This window comes from Rhipicephalus microplus, chromosome 9, assembly GCF_043290135.1.
Source record: "Rhipicephalus microplus isolate Deutch F79 chromosome 9, USDA_Rmic, whole genome shotgun sequence".
Taxonomy (NCBI): domain Eukaryota; kingdom Metazoa; phylum Arthropoda; class Arachnida; order Ixodida; family Ixodidae; genus Rhipicephalus; species Rhipicephalus microplus.
The window spans coordinates 114,174,503-114,196,979 of record NC_134708.1 but is presented as its reverse complement, the minus strand read 5'-3'; the positions used below and the strand labels follow the sequence as shown (position 1 = coordinate 114,196,979).

The following is a 22,477-nucleotide window of genomic DNA, read 5'->3' as shown; positions in this document are numbered from 1 at the left end:
TGTACTGCCTGTAGAACACGAACATTGGTCTTGCTGGGATTGCTAAGCATGGGCAAGCTATATCCCAGAAAACTGAGAAATAGGGCTCTGTAGAGTTTTATCATTGCGTCTAGAGACATCCCCCATGCATTTCTTGACAGGAACATTCAACCTGTAGATCTCACGATAATATTTGTACGCATGCTTAGTTGTACGCATTCTTAAGGAGATGACACCATTATCGTTGTTGGGGCCTTCCTATACAATAACCATCAAGGCAGTTTGGTTTTAACGCTCATATGGTGTGAGGAAGCCAGAAAACAAGCCCGACGTCAATAATGCGATGTGTTTTAGTTTGGAAAATGAACATTATATGCGAATAATTTTTTTGCGTAAAGCAAGCACTTTGGCGTCTATCTATCTATCTATCTATCTATCTATCTATCTATCTATCTATCTATCTATCTATCTATCTATCTATCTATCTATCTATCTATCTATCTATCTATCTATCTATCTATCTATCTATCTATCTATCTATCTATATATCTATCTATCTATCTATCTATCTACCTATTCCATCTATCTATCAATCTATCTATTTATCTATCTACTCAATCTATCTATCTATCTATCTATCTATCTATCAAAAAGATGACAGAGATGACACTCGTATGTTTGAAGAGAAATGAGGGTCAACCCTCCTCCAAATAATTGAATTTGCAATTTTGCATCAAAAATGCATTGTACTCCAACGAAGAACAAACCTGTGGAAGTTTGACGTCGAGTGGCCACTCCAAGAGTGGCCACTCCAAAGTGTGTCGTACACCCTTATTGTGCACCCATATCTCAGCACACGGGCCTGCAACATTTCCGCATCAACGGATATGCAACCGCCGCAGCCGCAAGTCGATCCCGCGACCTGCGGGTCAGCAGCCGAGTACATCAGCCACTAGACCACCGCGGCGGGGCTGCGTTTTTTATAAACTTCTCAACTTCAATATACCTTTTCTCAAAGAGAGCTGAATTAATTTTAAAATGTCATTGCGTCAGCTACAAAAAGCTAGGAACAATCTGAAATAAAATTATTTCCGGTTTCTTAAAAAAACTGAATCTGTAAAAGACTTACACAACAATATGCACGTTCTGATGCCTTGTACGTGAATATTTTATTTTTTTCAGAACAGCTCTATGAAATTGTAATTTTATTTTAGCTAAATATAACCTATGACTCTCTACAATAACACGTTTATATAATACTAAATCCTTTTCGATAGTTGGAGAGAAAAAGTACAAATAATAGGCGAACCCCCTTTAAAATTTGGGAGTGGACCACAGGAAGAATAGGCAACATAATCAGAAAAAAAGATATCATTTGAAATTCAGTTGCGTTTTGCTTATGTGAGCACGTAAAAGATTGTGGGAATGCCTTAAGCTGTTTCTCACATATTACAATAAAACTGGAATATGCCATTTGCTCTACCGTACTCGATTTACTCAACCGCTCCCAAATTTCCGTTTTCAACAAAATATTGATGTAGTCAGCCGACTGTGCAGTAGTGCCGGTACATGCGTGAAAAATGAACTGCAGACAGTATTTCGTTGCAAAATTAGTCCGAGCAGTCACCAGCTATAAGCTGCACCTACTTTTGAATCCCGTGCTTCATAGAACATAACCTACTTAATTCACTGCTGCTAGTTAAGTTTCAGCCTCTGCAAACCTTTAAATTTCCAGTGCCGACCTTCAGAAAGCTTTAACAGTGCAAGTTTACGTGTAGGTGACCTCGAAGGAGCATCGGGTTGTCACGTCCGGCGTCGTGAGTGCGCCAGTGTTGTCAGACATTCAATCTACACGAGTGTTCATAAAGTTGCGCGTAATAAACTAAGTTGTTCACCAAATGCACTTAAGTTTCTCCTGCTCACTCATGATCACCCAAGGAATAACCTACAAAGCATTGATCAGGAGCGCAGATTGTGTCTCATATGGCCCCGTTCAAGCACTAGCAGTTGTTTGCTGACTACCATGACAAAGAAATGAAACAACTACATTACTCTTCAGGGTGACTTATTCTTCGCTTTAAAATTGACTTGCGCAGCTTAATGCCACTGAAGACCCTGACAGTCACCAGTGTATTGATTTACTGGACATGGAAACAGTTCCACTAGACCCACCTCTTATGCTTTGCGACGAAGCGGTGAGTATACCAACGGAAGCCCACTTGTCAGCTGGTAGGCAGGTGACTAAGTGTTGTACAAAGTCGGCGCGAAAGCAATATGAGGGCACTAGTGTAAGTGAAGCATCCTTTTTGAGCTTGGAACTTAAAGCTTGTGAGATTTGGAGCTTTTTCTTGTTTTTATTGTCACAATCACCTCGCTGTGAAGGTTACAGTTAACGTATAACTTCGCTTGTGTATCCTGTGAAAGCATCGAACGTCTGACGCAGCGGCACGACACCTAATCAGAAAGTCAGTACCACACACATAGCTCTTCGCGCCAATGCAAGTGATACGTGTGTTACCCAAGCCATTCATTATTTTACCAAGACGATTATTATCTTGTGTGACATTCGCTTTTTAACGCGTCGTCTAGCTCAAAGGAAGCGTTAAGGACCATTCGTGGCGTCATGCGGAAGTGTGCGTTTGATAGATGGCAAAAACAAAAGGATTTTTTGGGGAATTCTGTCACTGAATGTGCTAACATTTTATTTCTCTTCAAATTTCGCTTTTATCTGCTTTGTTAGCGAATTCGTGCCTGACAGCGCGGGAGAGCTAATATCATTATTTGGCTAAACTTTTTCATCTGATGGCAAAAAGGGTGTTTTTGCAAAAAAGGCGAAACATGGAAAAGAAGCAAGTTGCCCTGTTGGTTGATTGATATGTGGGGTTTACCGTCCCAAGACCACCATATGATTATGTGATACGCCGTAGTGAAGGGTTCCCGGAATTTCTACCATCTGGCGTTTTTTAACATGCACCCAAATCTGAGCACACGTACCGACAACATTTCCGCCACCACAGAAAATGCAGTCGAGTCCGCGGCCGAGTACATTAGCCTCTAGACCACCACGGTGGGGCTTGTTTGTGGATAATAACATATCGAATAAGATCAATTTATAAACTTTGAAATATGAGTTGTGAAACACAAATTTCTTTCTTCGTAAAATATTTACGGTGTTTTCAAGGACGCTTACTGAAAGGACGTGTTACTACAAGAAATCAAGAACAGCGAGTTTTGCTTTCTTTGTAGAAATGTATAAACTTATCTTTGTGTGCAACGATGGATCGAAACTTCAACTTCGATAAAAGTTGCACTGAAAACCAGAAATTGCCTTCAAGGATGCTTGAGTTTATGAAAAATCTAGAACAGCAGGTGTTGTGAGAGCGAACGTTTCTACGAGTGGGCTTGTCAAAACCGTGGCTGCAGCCAAGGTTTAGTTAGTAAAAAAAATAGGTAAAACGAAACAAAAACCCGCAGGGGTTGAGTATGGCGATTCTTTACAAAAGTGTAGAAGCTGAGGTAGGTTTTGTTCTGAACTATGACAGCGACCAATGAAAGTTTGATATTGATAAAATCGGTTGGAGATTCCTGAAACACAGGTTTCCCTCAATATCGTCAAAAGCACCACTTCCAAGGTTTTGATTTGCTAATTGATTTCTCTTTTATTGTGGCTAAACCTATTTGGCACGCCAATTCCTCCTCCTCACCCATCTAGTTGACACGCTTATCATTTTCTTTCCTTCTCTTTTGTTTGGGTTGGAGGCCAGAGCAAAGAATATGCACGCGCAATGTAGACAATTGTAGTTGTGCCCAAGACAAGCCCGCTTGTCTTGGCGCTGGCTGAAGCGACACCTCGCGTTACAGGCATTATTTATCATGTCACAAAGTGGAAAGTATATAATTGCCTTCTTTTATTGTGCTAGAAACTATAAACTGATATAAGCGTAGGAATAGAAGCGGCCGAAGATTGCAAGTTTACACAAAATGCTTGGATCCTAAATACATGACACAAGTAGCTTTTTCAGAGCCCTTTTTTTAACGTGGCCTAATAAGCTATACTAAATAAAGATAACATAACTATTGTATTGTACTGGATGACTTTGTAGCGGCAATGTTTAAATGTCAGATGTACTTTTATTGCAGGCGGCAACAGAAACAGTCAACTCAAAGGCATATGCTCACGCTGTGAAACATTACGAACAAGGCATGGAACTGGTAAGGAGCTAAAGCGAATATGATTGACGTTACAGTAAGACGGCACATCGTTCGGAATTCATCTTAAACTGGGCAATGGCACGCCACTAAAAACACAGAGACACGAAAAAAAATAACGAACAGCAGGGCGCTGATTCTGCTGATTCTCATTAATAATTGTGAATGATATATATAGCGAGTGCAAAATCCGTAGCATTGGCAAGACACAAGCAGAAAAAATCTTGGTAGAATAAACAAATATAGACATTATTCCTTCTCACGCAGAAAAAACAGAGGCTGCACTAATAACACTCTAAGTGACGTTATAGGTTTCAACCACTTCTCTTGTCAATTAGTTCAGGCGTTTCAAATTGACGGTGCTTCTGTTAAAGATGAAATAACATCCACAGGTAATGCGATTGTCTTCCATTCTTTACAAATACAACAAACTGCGTAATTTTCAAACGGTCGAACTAGTTGATAAAAGATGTTGCTGAGGCCAGTGACAACAATTCGAACTCGAGAAGGAATTTCATTGTCTGTGTCATTCTCGAATATCACGATGCTGCCGGGATGTTTTCCTTCTGTCTTGCCAATAACACACACGCTATGCGAAGACTAAAAATAGCAGAGCCATAGGCGCAGCCCGCCTCACTCACACCCCTTTTATTCTCCCTTACCTTTCGCACGTTCCTGCTGCAATGTAACATACCTCGTACGAATATGCTAAACTCAGTTTCTTTTCCTCTATACTCCATTGCCTCTCACTTTCTTCTAATTCTACTGCCTATCCTTTTTGTAGCTTTCTTTCTTGTTCGTTCACGCAGAACAGTAAAATCAATGGTTCTCTAGAATTTTCTGATAAATTCTCTGGCTGGCCGAGTTTTCATTGCATTTGGGTTCGGACTGTACGTAAACGACTTCGAAACCCGCCTAGACAAAAATGGTACGTTTTATTACTTCTTCTCTGCGCTTTCCTCTACTGTCATACGTCTTTTCTTTCCTCACAACATCGCCAACCAGAGGTTGTGCTCAACGCTCACCTCTATTCTCTTTTCCGCCTCCTTAGCTCAGCACCACTTGTTTACTTGGATTTACTAGCTGCAACCGCCTCAGGCGGCGCACGAGCAACGTATAGACTGAAGAAAAGGAAGATAGCGTTCGCCCTTCGAGTCTTCTTAGGCAAATGCAACAGAGGCCCTGTGAGCGTTTTTTATATTGTGATCGCACTACAGCCCATCAGGGGTCGACCGTTGATAATGATTCGCACTCTTATTTCAAATGCACGTTTTCACGACTTTCTGTACTTTCTAGGCAACAGATTTTTGTTTACGTTGATATGTATAGCCTTATTCAGTTCAGCGTAAATGCTGACGACCGTGAAGGAATCAGCAAACACCAATTTCTTAGCATAGGTATTGTCGAGAAGAAACAGGCACAACACCCTTTTCTTGGCCGATCGTTCCATATCCCTATCGTCGTCTTCCTCATCTTCCCAGTATCACCAAGGGCGCACTCGCGTTCTAGAGGCGTTGTAGTCTTTAGACTCGGCCAAGGCTGCGACGTAACATGGTGGGCTGCCGTATCGTCTCTGGCGGGTGAAACTGGCTCGTGTTTCAGTACTCGTTCTTTAGCAGCAGGCCACGATGTATCTTGTAGAAGCGCCGAAGACTAAGGTGACCTCATTTAACCATATGGTGTAGTAGCGCAATTTTCACGGGGACAAAGAGAACAAGAACACACGACACTCGCTACACTCGCAACTAATTTTATTTCAGAAGCAGCACATCATATATAACCCATAACCCTAGCGACACAGAGAAGAACTACAAACATTGAATCATTGCCAACAGAAGCTTTTGCGCAGACTCAAGCGATAGTACACGGCAGTTACGCTTACACTTTAAGATGTCATAACTAAAAACAGCCCTGGGTTACATCAAATAAAAAAAACAAAAAAAAAACAAAAAAAACCAAAAAAACAAAAAAAAACAAAAAAAATTTTGCGGGAATTCACACGACTAAGGTGGCCTAGATTGACCACTTTAGTGTGGCTGCAGGTCTCGGTCACGCTGCGACATTGTAGAAAGAGTTGCCGAAATCGTCTCTCACGGCCGGAGTTGACCAAGCCATGGTGATTGTTTCTGCATACGCCTAGACTTCTGTTGCTTTATTGTCAGACACTATGGTGGGTGACATGAGCTGTGTCGAAGTATCCAGGTGGTGCAGGTCTCATTCTTGCTATAAATTGACGACGCTAACTTTCAGAATATCGGGCACACACTGTGTGAAGGCTACTGCTTCGTTCTTTGTGCGTCCAGAGGCTACGAGTCATCTTAGCATTGCAGGGAAAGGTTCAAGTAATTGCTTGAGAGGCAGGTCTTGATATTTCAAAATTTCCGACGTCATACTGCTGCTCGACTCCTGGCTTTTTGACAACGTGTGATGCGCGGCCAAGCCATTTTGGTCAGAAGTTTTATACTTAGGTACAAACGTTGATACTGCTGGCACATCTTCCACCACAATATCCTAAGGCATGATATCCACATCAGAATTATTTAGAGAGACGGCACTGGGAGAGTGGCAAGCGCCTGCACACTCGAACAATGACGGTGCTGATGGTCGGGAATGACGCAGCTCTTGAATATGCACCAAACCGAGAGTAATGGCTAGTGTGTCGTCTCCAGCGAGTCTGCAGGGAACTAGCATTCACGCGCAGTAAACCGACGCCTTCAGTCACTCTAACACTGACCAGCTTCACCGACTTACCAGCTGCTGTGGCTTCGAGACGATCTTGGTATCTGTCGAGGTTGGTTTCGTTGCAGGTACCGATAGGTAGACTGACATCTGTAGGGAGGTGTGTACCTGACAGCTAGGATCGATGACTGCCACAGGGTGATTTGTCAAGCTCCCCGTAGAGTATCTACAGGGTGCAGCTGTACCAAGATCTGCTCCGCCTCGTAGCTTGACCCCAAGGCAGGGCAGCTTGGCAGGCCCTCAAACTGCACCATCGAGGTGATGCATTTCACAGCCCCCTTAGAAGGTAGAGCCTGGGACGGCAGGTTTAAGGACGGAGGCGTGAATAAATATGTGAAATACATGCCTTTACCTGGAAGATCGTTCAGGCCGAAATTGTTGTTCAGCGCCTTCACAGCTGCACCAGGCTTTCGCAGCTTCACGAATGCGGTCAATGTCTACCAAGCACTTCCTTTGATCCGGCCAGGCATAGCCGGTCGCAAGAGTGCTTGTTTTTATCCACAGGTCGGCGTCATTCTGGAATCCTCGGAACTCCAGTAGTTAATCCGTACAGCACTGAGTACAACAGCGGCAAGGTAAAGAGACTCCAAGAACTAAGAGAGGACTAGACACTCCCTTGGGAGAGGAATATCTTGTCCAAAAGTTCACTCTCTCTTTTAGAGTATCAGTTCCAGCCACTGGTAGCGCAGTACAAGAATTCATACTTTCGCACGGCGAAACCACCTTGCTCCTGGGCAAGGAAGGACGTCAGCCACATGACGTCATTGGGCAGGTCGGGTGAGGAGCCGCTAGACCTAGGAGTGATGGCTGTGGAGATTACAGCGGCCCTAGTACATCTTCTGGCGTGCTACCTGGAAAACCATTGCCGGTGGCCATTGCCGCGGAATATTTTGACGTCTCAGTGATCACCACAGTGATGTTCTTAATCAGTGACAGCTGGTTTCAGTAGCGTTGAGTTATTGAGGAGGGCTGCACGCCTTTCCTGGCAGGGAAGTGAGTGATGAGGAGACTTGGACGCCATGCTTACCGAATGGTGCTTCCTGCGGCGGCCGGCTTGCGGTTTCTCTGCCCGAGGAAGCAAGGATGGCGTTCCTGGACTGACAAACGAGTACTCGCGGTTTCTGCTTAAAGGCTTTGTGTTCAATGACTGTACCATTGCCTACAAGAAACAGACACAATACCTATTCACTCTTATTTTTCTCGTCCCTGCGATGTTCTAATCCTTACTGGATTGAAACGTGTTGCGAGATAACTATAAAACCAATCAACACTTCATGTAACCATCGTTCTTCCACCTTTCACTCGTGCTTTCAACTTGGTAAATTCTTGCTTAAACTTTGAAAACTTAGCACGCCCTTAACAGCAGCTGCTAAATATTTGGGTCGAGGTGAAGGCTGTTGCAAGTAACGACCAATATTTTTTTGACGGCATCACACGTAATTTTTTATGCGCTTAAGCTGCGAACAAAGAAATTGAAACAAAGTTCGACGCTTGAAAAACAAGCACGCGCAGCACGCGGCCTACTTAGATTGGGCTTTAATGCAGAATCGGAAGCCAAAGCTGTAAGGCTGATGTAGGTGAGAAAAAAAGGGTCGGGAAAGTCATTTTGACATCGGCACGGGCACAGAACACTCGCGAGATAAAAATCTTCGTCGTACATACAGATGTACCGATTGGTGGCCGGCTGACGACAAAAGAGATAAACCACAATGATTGCGCTAGATTTTCCCCGTCATTTTGCTTGAACAGTGATAGGAAGGTTTGACGAGTGTGACCTTCAGTTTTTCACCCGTGAAGAAAGGCAGAGGAAGTAGCTATCACATTGGGTTTAGCACAAACACAAGTGGAAGTATTCACCAGTGATTTGCAAACAGCGACGCCAAGTGTCGCAAAATGGTAGAATCTCCTCAGGCGCACTACGAGTCGTAAAGCTCTGTATTAGGCAACAGAAAAGAGGCTAATCTTATATGATTACCCCTTCTCAAAACGTAGCGATTAGGGTGGTCACCACATGGCTCGAGGGCTTCCAGACCCAGCACCGGTTTGTGAAGCTTCCGGCAATACGATGAGTCAGAGTGGGAAGACTGGATGACCAGGAATATATTTTAATGAAATGGCTGGTCACAGAAGTTTACATTCTTATCAACTCGCCGAAATTGAACCAGAATCAGTCTGTTTATTCACGGTTGGTACAAACCTAATCTAACCCCAGAGCAGCTATCATGAACAATATGCGCACAGATGTTGACGCGACAGGTAGTGCACATACTATGCCAATGTCCCATTACAATGACCAATACCTGTGGTGCAGCCTTAAAGAGTGACCAACTCCACGCGATCTGGGAGCTTACGCTGCTAATCACTGACCTAGAGCACCAATCCTGGACCGTCCAAGACCATAAAATTTAATCCGACGCCAAGACGCGATCCAGACCCGTACCACCGAACATAATTCGTCGGAATAAAAACTTTTACTACAAGCACATGGCGCAAGTGATTACGCCATTAGGGAGAAACAGAAAACAAGCGCACAAGGAATTCTGTTACGTGAACCTTTTTCTGTTTTCTTTTTTTCTCGACGTTCTCTTCACAATTGAATGGCTCCAACACTTTTTTAATGAAGTTTACATTTCGGGACCCGCTGGATTCATTCTTAGGAAAATGAGAGCATCGGTTGTAAAAGCAGTATTTGCATGGAACCAGAACGCGGCGTTTTTGAAAAGCCGACCATACAATTGATTTCGATGGTGTACCTGTCATCAACAGCCGAATGAACCCTGGAAGCAAGGAGGCTTTTATTTGAGTTGTGACACATCAACAACAACCTGAGAACAACTAGAGTCTCCCTAAAACAATGCCCTGTGACATGCGAATGAGCTTTTCTACGTGATCAAAATGCCACCAAGGGGATAAGATAAAAAGTGATCGTTGTGCAAGCTACGACCACAGCTTCAACAAGCGCAGCTCTTTCGGCAGTTGCCAAAAACACCACTTGTACAACCGTGGTCATAGGTTGCACAAGCATCGGTTGTGCAACCTGTGACCACGGTTGTGCAACCATCCCACCTTAGGACGATGCCGGGCATCGCTCGGACCATTGTTTCGAAATAAACGTTTATTTACCTCTCTCCCTACCCCGCCGCGGTGGTCTAGTGGCTAAAGTGCTAAGGTTTGCGGGATGAGGCCCACCTGCGGTGGCTACATTTTCGATGGAGTCGAAATTACTGTAGGCCCGTGGGCTGAGATTTGGGTGCACGTTAAAGTACCCCATGCGGTCGAAATTTCCGGAGTTCTCCTCTGCAGCATCTCTCATAATATAATGGTGATTTTGGTCGTTTAACCCCACATATCGATGCTTGCGTCAATGCTGGCGATATCTTCGGTATGCCGGTATCCCCGTATCTGCAGTACAATAGCCACTCCTACTCTACACAACCTAGTGGAATGATGGCGTCATCACTCTACGCTGCCAGCACCAGTGGAATGATGGCGTCATCAATATACGCTGCCAGCGCCACGTCAGCAGCTATAAAAGGGACACTTTTTGCTTTGAGTGGCAGTGGACACGGCAACCAAGCCACGGTAATGTCACCTGATATACCCCTACTTGTGCAGGTTGAGGACTAGAACTGCAGTTATCGTTCGGATGATCATTTCGGGGATGTGTTGCCGTGTCCACACACTAATTTGAACTGCACAAGTGGCTGTTTAGCGCTTGTGGGTCTGCTGATTTCACTCCCAGGAGATGTTGGGGAAAACCCTGAACCTACCATGGTTTCCATGCTTAAGGAACTACTAGAAAACTAAAAAACAGCTTGTCTCAAATTTCTCGATGGAAGCGCAAGAGACCTCAACTGAGGCTACTATGAATCAAGAGCAGAACAGAATAATAACCATTGAAAAATATTTAGATTGCATTGAAAGTGTAAATGCCCGACTTCGAAACGTTCAGTATACAATAGACAGGAGCGAGACTTAACTGAGTGCCCTATGTAGACAAGTTGATGACCTAGAAAATCACTCGAGACGAAACATTCTTGTCATCAGAGACGTAAAAAGGAGTAACGACCTGAAAGTATTGATGACTTACTGAATAAGGTAAATGATGATATATTTGGGTTCATTCTTAACCAGAAGCTTTATTTTATAGAATGAATTCATAGGTTTGGAAAAACACTGCCTGGCAAATACCACCTTGTAATTCTTAGAATTTGAGACTACTCAGACAAAGAAAAGATACTGAAAAATTGCTTCAAGCTAAAGGGCACCCACATAACAATTAGTGATTATTCAAAACGTATTACTGAGGTACAGAGAAACCTGTTGGTTTAAAGTTTAGAAAAAAGAAAGAAATGGTTGAAAGTTTGACTGATGTATGAAAAAGTGCTTATCAACAATGCTCTGTACAGCTGGAATGAAAATTCTGAAAAAAGGGTCAGGTGCCAAGCATCTGCTAAACCTAGCCTACGATGACCAGACTGCCTCAAACCAGCTGACTCTATGATCATAAATTTCAATGCTTGAAGTGTGTTGAACAAATGGCGTTTAATTGACACTTAAACCTTGGAACACAACCCTGACATAATGGAAGCCACCGAAATATGGTTGCATAGTAATGTACTTGACGTGAAAGTTACACCGCCAGGTTTCGTATTAGTAAGAAAACATCGAAGTGGTAGAGGAGGTGCGGTATCACTTATGAATAAAAGAGACATAGAATACGAAATTTCACCAGATCCTGGTGACATTGAAGCTGTATGGGTAAACATTTGAATGAATCATTGCCCTGTGTACACTGGACTTATGTATAGACCGCTGTTTCCCGCCAAGGCGCTGGTTGACTTAAGACATTTTATGGATTTTAATATGCACCAGGACGAGAAAATAATTTTGCTTGGTGATTTCAACTTGTCCGGTATTCAATAACATGCGAACGAAGTCACAGAAACAGGAGTAGTACATTGTGAGCATCTTTTCCATCTTGACTTTTGTTGGAATCTATGCGAAATTTTGTCTAAATACACACGTGTATTTAGGAATGCATCCGCTGTACTCGACCTTGGTTTTGTATTATCGATTCTGGAAAAAAATGTTGCAACTTGTAATGTAATTGAGAGAATATCACATTATAAAATGGTTATGTCTTGCCTAGATATGGCATCGGTGAAGTTGCATGGTAACTACAAAAATAAAGTTGGAAGTTTTGCGGCTGCTGATGACTTTGCTGTTTTAGAAAAGCTTAAAAACTTATTCGATAGCTTTGTTTTTCTCTTGCAAAATCCAAAAGAAAGTACAGATGCACTATGGCTTTATTTCTCGCGAGTGGTAATAAATGCATTCAAATGTTTGTTTTAACACGACAAAAGCTGTAGCTGAGCAAAATCCTTCGATAACGTGTGAAGTGATTCATGCCAAAAGGCAACAAACGTAAACGGAAAGCTCACTCAAAGCAACCTTGGCCTGAGGAGAAGACAATCATTCACAAGATGAATCATTCACAAGACAATCATTCCCAAGTTGATAATCCTAAGGATAATTTTTATAACGTTAAGCTAGAAAACTTTTTGTGGAAAGCACCACAAAAGTAAGTCCTTGAGACACGTGAATCCAAGCGTGCAAGCCCTCATCAATGCAGACAAAAAACCAACAGGCCAATGCTGAAAGTTTTAATGCATTTTTTTCGTCAATATTCACTCCCAGTGATAGAAGAGTGCGATCTTTCTATGTGTCTCCTGACACACCTGCATTAAAAGAAATAATGATTAGTGAACAAGGTGTGTTGAACCTGTTCTTTAACATTGACGAAAACAAAAGGGCAGGACCCGACGGAATGCCAAGTGAATTTCTATATAGGTACGCAGTTTTGGTTTATACGTACTTGACAACTATATTCTAGCCTTAATTAGCTAGTGGTGGCTTTTCCACTGCTTGGAAAGTTGATAAGGTCATACCGATACACAAAGACAAAAGGCGATAATGACTGCAAAAACTTTCGCCCCATCTCACTCACAAGTACATGTTCGAAGATTCTCGAGCACATTATCTACAAACGTCTCTTAGAATATCTAGATGTTCACAACAAGATATACTTACAACCAGATGGATTCTGAAAAAGCCTATCTACAATTAGAAATCTCGTGGAACTTGTTCACGATCTCTCCTCTGAAATCAACTCGCAAGGCCAGGTTGACATAATATTTTTGGATTTTGTGAAAGTCTTCGACAAGTTGTCAAACGCTAAACTGTTGGTAAAAATAAACGCAATCGTATAAAACCCCTGACTTTACGCAATGGTTTCAATCCTATTTCTCCAATCACACACACCACGTTTAGCTTAACATGAAAATATCTGCCCTTGTTAATGTAATTCCTGAAGTTCCCCATGGTAGCGTATTTAGCCCACTATTGTTCTTGATTTTTATTATTAATGTACCCAAGGAAAGTATGGTTCCAATTAGGTTTTTCGCACACGACTGTGTATTGTATAAAGCAGCAAAAACTCCTTCACGTCAATCAGAATTGAATCTAAACTTCCAAAAATACAAAAATGGTGCGAAATTTGGCGGATAAATCTAAATGCCACAAAAACAGTAGCCATGAGTGTAACTAGCAAAAAAACGCATTCTAAACAGGACGTACTAAATAAACGATCTTGAGCTTAGCAGTGTGGATCACCACAAATATTTGAGATTATTCATAAGCTTCAATCTACAGTGGAACTTGCACACCGACTCCGTCATTGCTAAGGCCAACAAAGTGATGTGGAGGCTTCGAAGAAATCTGTGCCACTCTAGTCCAGAAGTGAAATGTTTAACTTACAAGACACTTGTGCGGTCAAGCCATAAAGTACGCAAAGGTGGTATAAGATCCGTATAGAAAAATAATTGCAGCAAGCTAGATAGATCACAAAGGCTGGTGTCACGTTTTAAAACTAGTAAATACCAGCATTGGAACTACCTACCACAGCTTTGTAAGGAAGCACACCTTCAACCACCAGAACAAAGGACAGAGCACGAAAAGGCTAAATTACTCTTCCTAATAAAAAAAGAACCAGTAAAAATTCACATATCAAAAAATATAACTATAAGAACTCAGGAAACATCAAGAGATTGGAATAACATGTACAATCTCCCTCCCCAGACCACACAACGATTGTTTTAAGTTCAGCTTTTTCCTACAGGCAATCAGTGAGTGGAATAAGCTGCCAAATTCTATATTCTTATGTGCAGGTGTATCTCGCTTCTTGAGAAACCTAAGCGACGTAGTATTTAACGATGCACAATGCTATTGTGCGCCAAATTAATGTCAATAAATATTTTTGTAAGGGCCTTGACCATTATATTTTGTTTTTCCCATAGTGTGTGCTTCATGTTTGTGTATGTATGTTTTTTTCACCCCTGTTATAGGCTGAATGGGGCTGAAAGTATGACTAAATAAAACATCAAACATATCTATCTCTCTTGCATGTTATCTTCTGTCTAAGCTGTTTGGTATACAGCTTAACGCCATAACAATTTAGTACATTACTAACTACCTAGCCTGTGCTTACATAGCGCCAGCTTTTAGGCAAAACCATTGAGCAGTTGGAAAACTTCTCGAACAGGCTAGTGCAGGGAAATAAACGTGACTGTATAGTGCTTCAAGACCGAAGCTTAGAACATCGAGAGAAAGCGGCGAATGTTCGTATATGTATCCATCTTTCCAACGTGTGTCAGTTTAAGGTCATGAAAGCTTTTTGTGAATAGCGCACCAATGCTGTCGGTTTGTGTGCAGGTGTGTGAAGAGTCCACTTCTGGCCTCAGTGAGGAGCAGCTAGAAACATATCACAACAGACTGCAGCAATCCGTGCGCCATATTTTTGCAAGAGGCTGCACTGCGGCCGGTAAAAGAGTGCTGCGACACTTTGTGAACAAGCTTGAACATGTAAGCCCCTTTCTACGGCAATACAAATATATCACGTTGCATAATTGTGAGGCGTCATTCAGGACGAAAACTGGAGGATGGCGTCGACCGTATTATCGCAGCGTCGTGTCTACAAGAGAGATGCCAAAAAAATCAACATTACGTGGGGACCTCATCATGTGGTGTCACCATAGCGTCAAACAAGGCAAAAGTTGGTCACGCCAAGATTCTGTCATCATGCCGTCATTGTGCTATTACGTAGCGCAAATAACACATTCTGACCTAATCACATGAATGATCGCTTAAGTCACGTGTGCTGATCACACCTACAAGATCATTGTTTGGTGTTTTTTTATTAACGTGGTTTGGCACTATTCGTACAAAAGCACGTTAGGTGCAGAACGCTTTCGTAGGTGTGGGGGCAGTATCAATACACTGACTTAGAAAAAAAACGTCACACCTTTGCTGCAAAGGCGACTCAATGAACGCGATAGCAACAAATTGGAAGGTCGCGTGCGGAATGGCAAGCAGATTAGAAGGTGCTCCACGTTTCTCACGCACAAATGACGCACGAAACGTACTAACAGGTAAAGATGAACGCGAATAAGCTTGTGAGTTGTTAATTCGCTGTGTTTGAAAAGCGCGCCTTTTTTCGTAAACGGAGGCTGTGCCCTACTGCAACAGAATCATTCAAGTGCAAGCCCAACACCAGTCAAGAAGTATGATGCTCCCCACCGGGAGATAAAGAGCGTGAAATAACAGGGAGTTTTAGTGCTGGCTACCCAAGAGGCTTGCGTACGCAGGACGTTGGGGCGGCGGTATTGCGCATGGGCGAAACCCCAAACAGATGCCTCGCAAGATCGCTGGGGCGATGGGGCCATGCGTCCGCGCGGTCCACCTTCAAAAGAACTCACGGTATCCGCACTGCGGATACTCTAGCCGTCGAGTTAAAATAAGCCAAAGTGCGAGCACTTATAGCGATTACACGGTTTCAGCCAGATTTCCAAAGATAGAATGGCCTGGAACGTAGAAACTAAAAGGCATATGCCAGCCCCCGACCAGCTGAATAGGTTGCGCCATCTAGCGCGGCCATAGTGAAACAAACAATCACAACTTTGTTATTGCAGAAACATTGTGCATTGTACAGCTGCTGCAAAAACTGCGCAGCGACAAGGTTACAAATGAGTATCCTTTTTCTTCATTTTCACCTCAAAAACATTACGCCTAAGCTAACGTGTTCATGACTGCGGTTGCACGAAGTGTCACAAGATGTCGACACTGTCGTCACAGTAACCTTGAATTTTTCACTTTTTTGCGTATACCAGATTACTGTACACAATAAAGAAGTGTCCTGATCACTATGTATGTTTATTTAACATTTTAAATCATAAAAAGACTTAAATAATACGCGACAAGACGCTATGGCTCTGCGAGCGCGTGTGAACTTCGTGCGGCTTGCGTTTGCGTGCATGCCACTGTGGCACCAACTAAAAGGCATTCCGTTTAGGTATGGGTTGGGCACACAACGCCGCGCGCTCCCAAGCCTGCAACGCCCCAAGAGAATGCGTACCCAGCACTAAAACTCCCTATCGTCTACTACCCTCCCCTCCATGCGCAAGAGTACGCGAGAGAGGCGAGCTGCGCGCGTTCAATGCGCCCATCCTGCTGATAATGCTGAAAACGCGATAGCTCCCCCCCACCCCTTCCTCAAGATGCCCGCCAACAGCTGCGAGTGGTAGATATAAATAGCTTGCCATTTGAACGGTGAAGGAAGAAACTCTCGGTAGCTCAGTAGTTAACACCTCGCATTCACGACGCAGAGGCACCACGTTCGATTCTGCGCGCCCAAGTCTTCTTTCTAGATTTTTTTCTTTCTTGCGTTTTCATATATGTGAATACGTATACATATAAGGTACATGAAGCCGACGCCGTCGGGGAAATCCAGCCGAGATTGCTCATATAGTTCCTATCGCAATAAAAGACTAAGGAGATGGTTTCCGCCTTAAGGCCTGCTTAGTCATATGTACGAGAAAGTGTATCTCTAGTGGCTAAGGTACTCGGCTGCTGACCCGTAGGTCGCGGGTTCGATTCCCGGCTGCGGCGGCTGCATTTCCGATGGAGGCGGAATTGTTGTAGGCCCGTGTACTCAGATTTGGGTGCACGTTAAAGAACCCCAGGTGGTCAAAATTTCCGGAGCCCTCCACAACGGCGTCTCTCATAATCAAATGGTGGTTTTGGGACGTTAAACCTCACAAATCAATCAATCAATCGAGAAAGTGTATCAGTTTTTAAAGCTTTTTTCTGAGCCAGTAAAGGAGAAAAGAAGGCACAAAGAAACGTTCACACACACATTGAAATTCGTTTCATAAGTAAACTCCCAGTTCGCATTCTTATCCATCCACTTTCTTTTATCTATGCTGCATTTGTACTTTCAAAAAGTGTTTGCCGTTCACGTTTACGTCAGCCGTTAAAAATCTTGCACAATCGCTATTTGGCATTTCGTAATTGTTGCAACATGTCAGTTTTGCTAAGAAACTGCTCACTTCTTGCAAATTAGAAAACACTAGGCTACAGCAAAATGGTTTCATGTACATGGTCATTCGCAGGAAACAGAAGAACAGTTCAAGAACATCGTCAACCAGAACAGAGAAAAACTCAGCTGGACATCTTCACGGTGATAGCTATTATGCTGGAGGACGCCATTCCCAGCTACAGTGAGTTCATTTGTATGGCAGTGAAATAAAAAAAACACAATGCAGATGTGTACTTGAGTTAAGTATGTGTCAAGAAGATTCATATGGTTCAAAGAATTTTGCATTTGCCCACTATTGTGTGCTCAAAGCATTAGTGCGCTTTTCGAACACAAAAGACAACAGTAAGTAGAAGAGCTTTGGAAAAAAATGAGCCGTGCGTTTTTTTTTGTCTTCACTCACATGCCAGTGACTCAGAACACCTCATCAACATGCACAACACATTCTTCAAAATATAGTCAAGCCAAACGTTGCTATAAAGCTTTACGTATTTTTTCTGATGACCGAAATTTAGCCGAGCCAAGAATATAAAGAAAGTTCAGTGAGGCATAAAAAATAAAATCATGTCACCGACTCAAACGTACTATTTAGAACATAAATATTTATGTGGTTCAATCGCTGCTGGGCTACTGGTAAGCTACCCTCTCAGTAAATTAGTAAAAATCGCTTTGCTACAGCCCGTGCATCTTGTTATTTTGTTTATTTGCTTTTATTTGTATGTGACTGCCACTCTTTATGTAAAATTAAAGCATTTTGTATTGAACAGATACATAAAAAGACTGCCTTGCATGAGTCCTTGATGTTAAGCTATGTTTCCGTATTTTGTGCAAGATCAGTGGTGTGTATCGGGGGCTGTTCGTTTTCTCCTTTTTTTCATGCTCATTAATTTACACCAAAGGTAAAAGGTCGTAAAAGACAGAGGGTTAACCATTGCGCCATGCATCATTGCTATAATGTCAATTTTAGTTTTCCAGGCGCAAATAGCTATTGCTTAAATAAGAAAACAATAAAAACATTAAACGTCTCTCATTGCAACTTTCGCCATTGTAAAACTCAGTGCCACTGCGTACCAGCGTCTATCGCCATGCCGGATTATGGGCCTATAGTTTCGCGCTGGGTTCTGCTGCGACTGGGGTTTGCGGCACAGGAGATCCGGGATCAAGATGTCGAGGCAGAAGGAGGTTGAACTTCGTAGAGGGTTTCTTTACTATATTTACACGGTACGGGCTCTCTAGCCCGAAGACCTGCATTGAGAGCTCTGTATACATTTAAAAAGGCTGTCTCTTGAACAAGCTTCATGAACCACCCTAAGCAACCCGCGAGAGCTGATTTAATACAGTCTCATCTCCCCAGATCCCTAGATCGGGCAATAGGTTCGTACTACGCTGTCCAATAACATGTCCCACTGCACCCACGAGTGTCATTATGCTGGAGACCACCCACAACATACACATACACAAATACACAAACACGTGTATGGTCCCGGCAATGCTGTCTCCTTCGGCGAATCTCGCTTGAGCGGGCTGAAACGAGTGTGTCATCTCGCCGCTCAGGCCGACCACCCATGCTTTGTCGAATGGCAGTCACGGTCTAGGCACCTCCGAGGGCATGACGATAGTTATAGCGCGAGAACAAAACGACGACACAGAGACAAGAAGGACACGAAAGAGACGAGTGCGATGTCGTGTCGTGTCCGTCTTGTCTTTGTGTCGTCGTTTTGTTCTCGCGCTATAACTATCCTCATGCCATACCAACTAGCCCAAGCTGCCACACGCCTCCGAGGGGCCATGTCTGGACATCTGGTGCTGATTTGAGCGTCGGCGGCAAATAAGTCAGAGACGCACAGCGTGATGGTCCGATGTCCGTAATCGGCGGAAGCTCGGCATTGTGGCTTTTTCCGGGGCACGAAGATGCCACGTGTCGCATGTCTGCGCGGACCCGAAGAACAGCGGTTCTTTGTGGAGTAATTTCAGCCACGCAGCGCCCAGCACATAGAAACAGCAGGGCGTCTTGGCGCTGCACCTTATCACCGCAAAATGAGGCGGCTACCTTCTGTTCTGCCGGTCGCGGCAAAGGGGTGACCCTCCAAACGTAACAGCTCGCCCACTGGCGGGAAACTCGCAACCTGAGGGTGACCAGCCGTACAGGTTGCCCGAAGTGCCGTTGTTGGCGTCATCCAGGCCACTGCCGATGACACAATATGGCAATATTCAATCCTCCATGCACCTTTCCTTCCTGGGATTTACACAGAAATACACACAACCACAGGAACGCGAGAGCACCCTGTCCACACTGAGACACATCTAGTCCAAGAAATGATGTTAAAACAACCTTCTCTAAACCGTATAGACAAGGCACATAGCAGCAATCAAAAATTTTCACTGAGCTCTTTTTGAAACTTCCAATTCCAACATAGGGATTAGCTTTCTAATAAACTGCTTTCAAAGAAATTTACTGTCAGTTGATGCGCTCGCCGTGACATACTCGTGTGCCAGCGTTAGTAATCCGCTGTAACCTACCAGACTAGTAAAATAAAGCCTTTTTTGCGTCACGCTGTCTTTTAGTCCCCCAAAAATTTGTGCCGCGAAAGCTAGTCGTCTATTTCCTTTGAGCTGACGAAAAAATATTTGTCGTGCTGTACCGGCATCAGAACATCGTCATTACACGTCCGCAATAACACGTTAGAGTGCTCCTGCGTGGATTTACTACTAAATCTGCTTTCCGGTCACCATCTTCATAAAAGCTACACATCTTCATTAGCTCCTGCATTAACAAACTCACTTACTTTACGTCCACACTGGACACACTTAAACAAAACAAAAAAATAACAAAAAAACTTTTGCATGAACCCTGAAAAACTTACAAGGAATATCCTTGCGTCTCAAACGCTCACTCATACTCCGTTCTAATGTCACTCTTACTCGAGAAACGCTCCTAGGCGTGTCGTTTTGCAACCACGCAGCGCGTAACCTTTAACACCGAAACATACAAAGCTTCAGAAATAAACAAAACAAAATCAGTTACCTGAAGGCTGTTTAGTAGCCCAGATACTTGAAATGCTACATAACCAAAACTATAAAACCAAGCAAAACTTCAAAACAAACCAAACAAATTCTCGAACGAGCCTTTCCAAACGCTCACCGCTGTTGCTCAGTTTTGAGTCGAACACGTGGCAGTCGCGCCCTGTGGGCCCTCCTTTGCGAGCGGAGAACGGGTGGAAAAGCAGACAAAAGGATACGGGACGGTCGGCCTGCCCGTCATCCTGTCCACACGTTTGATGGGACATGGAAGTGCAAAGTCACTGGCTCGCTCAGTTACTTCTAGCGAGCCAGTGACTTTGCACTTCCATGTCCCATCAAACGTGTAGACAGGATGACGGGCAGGCGGACCGTCCCGTATCCTTTTGTCTGCTTTTCCACCCGACGCACCCTTCCTTTTCTCCTCGGCTGGCGGCTCGGATGCACGCAACCAAACTTTGGAGCGGATGACAAATGGCTCGTTCGGCTAACTACGCTGAAACATTTACCGGCATTCTTCAAAGGGGTTGTGCTCTTTGTCGCACTACGGCCTTCACGACACCGCTTCCGTCCACGCCTTTTATTGGGATCAATTTCTGACTCTTCCACTCGCCTCTTTTTCTCGCCAGTACTTTGGCTCATTTTGTTAGCTGTCTCGCCCGCACAGTCTGAATGAATTGTGCACAAATCATCTTCTCTCTCACTGTCTCGACTGGTGGACAGCATAACGCATCTCGTAACACTGCATCTGTTTTCTTCCGACGAAGCTAGCTCGCATTCCAGAGAGATGTCTACAACTGCATTGCACTACCTACTATCTTTCTTCGCTCCCTTTCCTGAATTAACCCAGGTGTTCCTGGTTAACGGGTTGAAATCCTCATGGAAACTACATGCAGGATCCACTATGGCAACACACTCACGTGATCTAAGTTCAACTACCTGGGAGCGGTCCACAACTACTCTATCCTGCGTGACTTCCTCACCCATCTCAATTACTACTTCATCTCCTGCATTCGCCCCAGTGTCCCCGACAAGCGGGTCGAAATGCTCTTTGACACCGCATGCAGGATCCACCGTGGCGATACTCTCTCGTGAATCCAGCTCACATGCCTGCCCAGGCAGCATACCGGCGTTGGACCAATCTTGGTCCCGTATTGGCTAACGTCGGCCACAATTTTGGCCCAAGGACGGCGTCTCGGTCAAGCGCAACTTCTTCTGATATATGACCGATGTTCAAGCCGACCTGTACCGACGTTCTGCCGTTTCATTTGCCAATATCTAGCCAACGCCGGCCCACTCTACACATGACAATGAAGGCCCGCCCTTTCACAGACGTAGTTGCCAACATAAGTCCAGCATAGGACCATTCTCGGGCAACTTTGTTGCCAATGAAATGTTTTTATTACGCCAGCGTTCGCTTCCAACGTATATTGGCTACCATTTGCTGGCCAATATTCCTCCTTAATAATATGAGCTTTTTACTACTGGCATAGCTTAGCCGGTAGACTTTACATTACGCCCCACTAACTTCCCCTAGCTGCTTACAGCAGCCCCGTACGAGCTTCGCGGTGTAGTATACTTCAAGGCGACTGACCATTGCATGACTTAGTGTAGAAACACTACACGATTCCACTAAATCGTCCATTTTTGCCTTTCTTCTTGCATTGGCTATAACCCTCCCCACATGTAAAGCATAAGACTGCACAAGTCTAGTTATTGTCTCGCTTTCTCCAAACATACCTTCTTAGTTTTTAGAGAAATTGTAACATAGGCTGTTCCACCAAGTATTAGCTAAAAAACATTATCTAAATTAACTGCTCGATGCATACATTCCACACACAAGTAAACTATAAATAGGAATATCAGAACACAATTTTTGTAAATATATTTCTAAGTATACCAAGTCTAATTATTTATTTTCAATTCAGCTTTTCAAGTTACTGCTGTTCAGTAATGCAGCCTAAACTAGGAGGCGAGTTCAGCAAGACTCTATGGGCATAGGGCTGGCCAGGGCAGCAGAGGTGGGGCGATGATTCAGAGGCTGCAGCAGGAGATAAGGCAATGACGGTGGGCTGCCCAGGGTCCTGAAAGCAGCGATTG

The 22,477-nt window shown here is 43.8% G+C and overlaps 1 protein-coding gene across 4 annotated transcripts in view; it reads left to right on the top strand.

Moving 5' to 3' along the window:
- Positions 1-17,605, top strand: part of LOC119163083 (atlastin-3) — a 211,358-nt gene extending 193,753 nt beyond the window's left edge. For 3 of the 4 annotated variants that reach the window (XM_075874259.1, XM_075874258.1, XM_037415017.2), the window contains 4 exons: positions 2,076-2,174; positions 4,120-4,191; positions 14,701-14,850; positions 17,436-17,605. In XM_075874259.1, the coding sequence (XP_075730374.1) occupies positions 2,076-2,174; positions 4,120-4,191; positions 14,701-14,850; positions 17,436-17,507 (393 nt within the window). In that variant the 3' untranslated portion in view covers positions 17,508-17,605. The remainder of the gene's footprint in view (positions 1-2,075; positions 2,175-4,119; positions 4,192-14,700; positions 14,851-17,435) is intronic. The other variant, XM_037415019.2, reaches the window with a different exon arrangement.
- The last annotated feature ends 4,872 nt before the right edge of the window (positions 17,606-22,477 follow it).